Source organism: Elaeis guineensis, chromosome 4 (genome assembly GCF_000442705.2).
Source record: "Elaeis guineensis isolate ETL-2024a chromosome 4, EG11, whole genome shotgun sequence".
Lineage (NCBI taxonomy): Eukaryota > Viridiplantae > Streptophyta > Magnoliopsida > Arecales > Arecaceae > Elaeis > Elaeis guineensis.
In genome coordinates this window covers 134,443,690-134,449,763 of record NC_025996.2, presented here as the reverse complement: position 1 = coordinate 134,449,763, position 6,074 = coordinate 134,443,690, and the positions used below count along the sequence as shown (strand labels likewise).

At 35.7% G+C, this 6,074-nt stretch overlaps 1 protein-coding gene across 3 annotated transcripts in view; it reads left to right on the top strand.

Annotated features, from left to right (window-relative positions):
* LOC105042580 (cleavage and polyadenylation specificity factor subunit 1) overlaps positions 1 to 6,074 on the top strand; it is a 76,324-nt gene that overhangs the window by 57,752 nt on the left and 12,498 nt on the right. For all 3 annotated transcript variants that reach the window (XR_831559.4, XM_010919866.4, XM_010919865.4), the window contains exons 17-21: positions 1 to 7; positions 1,714 to 1,794; positions 1,896 to 1,961; positions 2,051 to 2,128; positions 5,825 to 6,055. The exon at positions 1 to 7 is cut by the window's left edge and continues 781 nt beyond it. Coding sequence is in view for 2 of the 3 variants with exons in the window: in XM_010919866.4 (XP_010918168.1) it covers positions 1 to 7; positions 1,714 to 1,794; positions 1,896 to 1,961; positions 2,051 to 2,128; positions 5,825 to 6,055 (463 nt within the window). In the remaining variant the exon portion in view is untranslated. The remainder of the gene's footprint in view (positions 8 to 1,713; positions 1,795 to 1,895; positions 1,962 to 2,050; positions 2,129 to 5,824; positions 6,056 to 6,074) is intronic.

Sequence of the window (6,074 nt, the reverse complement as noted above, 5' to 3'; positions counted from 1 at the left end):
TCCACAGGTGTACTTACTATGAAGTCAGGCTGTTGTATTTTTATGCCAATGTTATTTTTGAATAATGGAGATGCTTAGCATGTTCATGTTTGCATTATATACTTCCTATGATTCTAAAAGGTTTTCTAATAATTGTTTTGTACATGCAATAGAATTGCCAAATCGAGTTCATTGGAAGAAACATGGACTATAATGAACCATGTTTTATTGTATGAAAGCTTTTTCAGTTTACAGTCAACTGATGCATATGTTGGATGTTCTCAAAACTTGTGATTATGGTATTTTTATTTAATTTTTCTTGCTGATCTCTGTGAATAATTGATTGATTCTGCATTTAGAATTTTGGTTCTGGGACATAACTGTGTTAATTATGCTTTAGGATTATCAAATCATTTGACATATACCTTAAACCCAATTGCAAGCTTAGATGTACATAGATATACACATAGGCACCTCTGTATACCTATATGTTTAGCAACACATATATATACACAGCATGTTGCATTAAGTTGCTCTGACTGAAGCCGGGTCACTTTTACTCCCAATGTGTTGTATTGCAAAGCTGTTATACGATGCTTATTTTGGTGTTTTCACTATGTGCCTATAGCAGGTTTTTTTTTTTTTTTTTTTCTGTTTGCATCAGCTTTTGGCATACTAATATGTATTAATACTCTCCGATAGGTTCTGTTCATGCATTAGGAGTTGTAAGCACCCTACTGGCTCCAGCATGATTATGCATAGATTCTTAATTTTATGCACTCATCTATACAAACTTCCTAAGCACTAAAACTCTTAGGAAAGTAGATTGGTAGTAAAAATTGCATTTTCTAGCAGGAGCAGGCACCATATGTCAGGTCATACAAGCATATATACATTAATTGATCATATCTGTATGCGTGTTAGTGTCTGCAGGTGCACATGTGCTGTCTCCACTTCATTTTTAGTATGACTCTAGCATATTGTTGTGGCTTAGGGATGAATGTCAAATCCCTCCAGGGCCTCCACCATTCCTTGTTATCATTTTTTCTCAAATGGATCTTTTCCAAGTCAGACGGGACCTGAAAGGTTTTTCCTTAGTTACCTGTGCTTAACCTGTCTCCACTTGTCAGGAGGTAACATAAGTTTCATATTATGATCCTCTCTTATGTAAAATCACTTAGCTAGAAATGGAAATTCATTTCAGAGGGTTGACATCTGGTCAATAAAATCATTTTAATCTTTCATTATAACCATCTTGACTTAGAGCTGTGATCATCTTGTAGCTTAGCATACTCTTTTAGCTAGATGTGTAGATTTACTCTTCTTGTGGGTGTGCTACATGATTCCTGTAAACAACAGTGTTCCTGGAGTTCAATTTGTGCTAAAATCATATAGGTTGAAGATTTTGTTAAATAGTTTATTATTGTGCAATTATAGTTATGGTACGTAAATTTTAATAACCATTCCCCCAGAATTTACACGATTAATAGATGCGACTTCAAAACTAAAGACATTTGTATTTTAGTACTGAAATCAGATGCAACCCCTTCTATATTTCAAAAGACCCTTCTGGATAGAGTTTTTTGTTTTATTGACAATTTATCTAGTGCACAACTGTAATACTTGAGTGATAATTAAATCTGTGTCACTTGAGGTTGTCTTTCGTCCTTGGCTTTTGACATTAGAGCTGGTCTCTATGTTTCTAACAATTTTAATATTTAAATCTTATTGTAGCTCTGTGATGGATCCATAGTGGCTTTTACTGTTCTCCACAATGTGAATTGCAATCACGGTCTCATCTATGTTACATCACAGGTAACTATTGTAAAACTGTGCCTCTGAACTTTCTTAGGATATTCTTTTCTCATGAAGACAAGGGACAGAAAATTGACCTAAAAGTAACTTTCCTGCTATAGGGTTATTTGAAAATTTGTCAGCTGCCATCTGTATTTAATTATGATAGCTATTGGCCAGTTCAAAAGGTGAGCTCTTTGGTTTCTGCTACACTAGCATGGACATTTTTACAGTAAGGGGTTTGCGAAATTCATATTCTTTTTCACATCATGGTCAGGTTCCTTTGAGGGGCACCCCGCATCAAGTCACTTACTTTGCTGAAAAGAATCTATACCCACTTATCATATCTGTTCCTGTAAGTGATTCTACATCTCGGATGACTTTTTAATGATGCATTGCTTACTATGAGGTCTCTGGACCATTTAGTTAAGCAACTACTGAAATCTGTTTATTAATTGAAATGCAAATATATTATTCTTCTTTATCAAATTGTCTTTAATGTTTTTTCAAGGAAAAGTCTTACTATTATCTAGTTGATAATACAAAAAATGTTGTATCTGATTAAGGCTGCATCACCCAGTTATGTTCTCAAGAATCCGGGATTCTGGGAGGGGTGAACTGGGGTTGGACCTAAACTTTGACATTTTTTGTTACATAAAGTGGCTGTCTGAAGACTCAATCCTGTGACATTACACCTATCAGCCCAAGCCCTTATCATTGCACCAGGCAATAACCCCTATGTTGTATCTAGTTAGTTTATAAATATCATTTGCACAGAATCATATCCAGACAAGATTTTAGATTGTCCCTGATGTGAATAAACAAGGTTTCACAAGCTACTTTGTTAATGAAATCATTCTTGCATTGCCATGTGCATTAAGGGGTTGATTGTTTAGTAGGTTTGAGGAGAGTATGAATTTTGCTAAAGATGATTGTATTAGTCTTGTCAATCCAAATGTTTGACAAGACACCAAAATGGGTTTTAGGTAAAACAAATATCTCATGAAACCCAATATTTGTATTTTATCAGGATCAAAGTTGTTAAAAGTGGCTGGCTAGGTGCATAGGCACTGCAAAGGTGCTTAATTTTGGTCGAGCTGCTTAGGCAAACCCATTTGGACTTTTCCTCTTTAAGGGTTTATTTTCTGATTTTCTTTTTTTATGTAAGCCCTGTAGGGGATATGCGGAAGGGTAGTGAAGGCTCCCAGCGACCTACTAGTAGCTAGTGGGCTGATTGATGGGTACCAACAGGTCAGCCGATAATTGTAAGTGGTAGTGGCTGTTGGAATGACCAATATACCTCCTTCTCATCTAGCCATTGTTTCACCTTTTTTCCCAAACTTTTCCCTTTAGTCTGCTTCCCTCCTGCTTCTTGCTAGGTGCTAGCTACCTTGCTATGTTCCACAATTTGCTGGATGCTGTAGTGGCAGCATTGTTCTTGCTGCTCTCCTTGTATATTTTAGTCTTTGGACTTTTGAAGTTTGACAAATAGGTTCATGGCCCCATATATATATATATATATATATATATATATATGATTAAAATTATGCATAATAAAAGCTTGGAGAACTTTCCTCCCTAGACAGCCCCCTCAATGCCTGGGTGTTTGGCTGGGCTATAAAAGCGACCACTACCTAACCTTGTCTAGGCAATTTGATCAATGATTCAAATCTCATAGGGTGGGCCTGTACCCTTTTTTCTGGAGAACCGGATGTGTTGTGTCCCAAACCAATACTCAGAATAATGGAGGGTCCCCATCTTATCCTGTCCCAACCTGACTATTGGGATGGTGGAATGGTTGGCCATTCCCATGGGGATCAAATCCTTGAATTTGATCAGGTCCTCAGGAACCTAGGGACCTATGCTATTTTGTGAAACTGGTTTCTTAGGATCTTGAATTCCACCTGCACCAAAGCTGTCTTTCGAACACATCCTCCCATCTTAAGAAAATGCGTAAATTCTACATCTCCTCTTTGCCCTGCTATTCTCCTCTTCTTCTAGTCAATTGGCCCCGTTTTCATCTCTTCTCCTTATCCCCTTCTTTCTGAAGTCCCATCTCTTCTCCTTGACTCATTACCTCCTTTTCCCCAGCCTTCATCCATCCTTTGTCTTCTTTCTCCATGTATCATGTTTCCCCATTCCTCCTCTTCCTTCTCCTATATCTCCTCTTCTAATCCTTTACTGCACCAATGTTCATCTACTTTCTCATCTTCCTCCCCTTGTTTTTAGTTTCTTTTTATTGTTCCATATCTCTAGAATACTTCTTTCAACGATCAACAATGCAAATAAAACAAGTTTTGATAAACCATTATGTGGACCTATTTTTTTTTAAAAAAATTAGGTGCTAATAAAATTGATTTTTTTAAAGTGGGAACAAACAACCCTTGATGTATTGTGATTTATTTTTAATTGTCTGTTAAGGCTGGTAATTTTTAATTTTGTATCTCTGCTGAATTTTCTTAGAAACGTTCATTTGGAGTTCCATATGGAATTCTGTTATTTCTTTGACCAAAATGGTGCTTGCCATGCTTTCTACATTCTGTTGCTAAAACTTGATATATTTGGACAAATGGCATGGGCATAGTCCTCTTCTCATGAAGCTTGATTTTTATTTGCTGTTATTAATGCCTTGTAATATTTTGCCTTCTAATTTGAGGACAGCCCTTTGGCAATTTGTTCACTCCGTGCTTTATGTTGATTAGATCAATTTTAAGAAATCCAGTATTTTCTTATTTTATAATTTTGAAAAATTAAAATATCCAATTTGGAAAGTTAAGTTGTAATTGTGATATCCAATTCTTCAAGCTTATTATATTGTAGTTATATCTATGTCAAATTCTGAACTTTTGATTATTGAAAAAATCGAAATTTCGAACTATACCTTCACAAATTCCCAATTCTTTCCATAAGAAATCCTCGTTATTCTACCATGCTGTGTTTGGTTGTAGGATGGAAAAAGTGCCATAGCTAGCAGTCTCTCTTGCTAGCCCTCATCTCTCCAAGTTCTTATTTTTATTTTTGGATGAATCTGAGTGTCATTTTGTTGGTGTATTCCTCTGAAGTTGCTTGTTGGAATGGGGTTTAAAGTGGAGAAAAGTGGTGAAAAGGGGAGGAAAGAATGACTCCAGATCTAACCTGCAGATAAAGATATATCACCTCTTTGAAGAACATGATCAATTCTCATCATGAGTAGGGAATTTGATGAATGACCATAGTAAATTTGGATATGTACCAGAATATCAAAAAAAAAGAACCATATTAAATAAGAGCCCTACTCATTATCCAAAATAAAGAATGGTACCAAACTACCAATGACTTATTAATATGGTCCAAAATAAAGAACCATATTAAATAGGAGACCTAGTTCTTATTATCCAAAAAACGGAACCATATTAATAACATTATTAGTGCGAGTGTCATGTGGCATGAATAGTTTGGCACAAGCTGAGCCTCTATTTTAGTTTTATATAGTAGATGCATTAATTAGTAGTACCTACAGGGAAAATAATGAATTTGGCTTCACTACTTAAAAGGGTTTACAGTGAACCTACAGCACATGATGAAGCATATCATCCAAGCCTCATTTCCTCAAAACTTTGACCCAAAAAATATATGATCTTTGTTCACGCGATAAACATTATATAATGGATTTAGGGTCTGTTGTTGTATGCATTGGGTTTATTGTTAGTCTTTCTGTGTAACATCTCCATAGTCTCGAATATGTATGCTCAGCAAATGAATATTCACAAAGTTGAAAGTTTCTTATTACAATCTCGTGCAAGATGCTTATCGATTTAAAAATGTCTGTTTGTATTTGCTCCATCTTGACTCTAATAATTGTTGATGTCAAAACAATCCATCTTGACTCTAATAATTGTTGATGTCAATATGATTGTTTTGTTGCTGCAAAAGCTCTCTCTCTCTCTCTCTCAGTGCAAAACCACTTGGCATTGTGAATTTATGATTGTCAAATTTTCGTAATAATCTTTTTTTCATGTGCTTATGGTATTCTTCTTGAGTGTTTAACTGCAATTCATTAATATTTCTGCAGGTTGTAAAGCCGCTAAATCAAGTCCTTTCTTCTCTTGCTGATCAAGATATAGGCCATCAGACAGATCGTGAAAGCATCAATTCTGATGACCTGCAAAAGTTTTACAGTGTTGATGAATTTGAGGTTCGCATTTTGGAGCCAGAGAAATCTGGTGGGTGTTGGGAAACAAGGGCTACCATTCCGATGCAAACTTCTGAAAATGCTCTTACTGTTCGTGTAATTACATTATTTGTAAGTCTCTACATAAGAT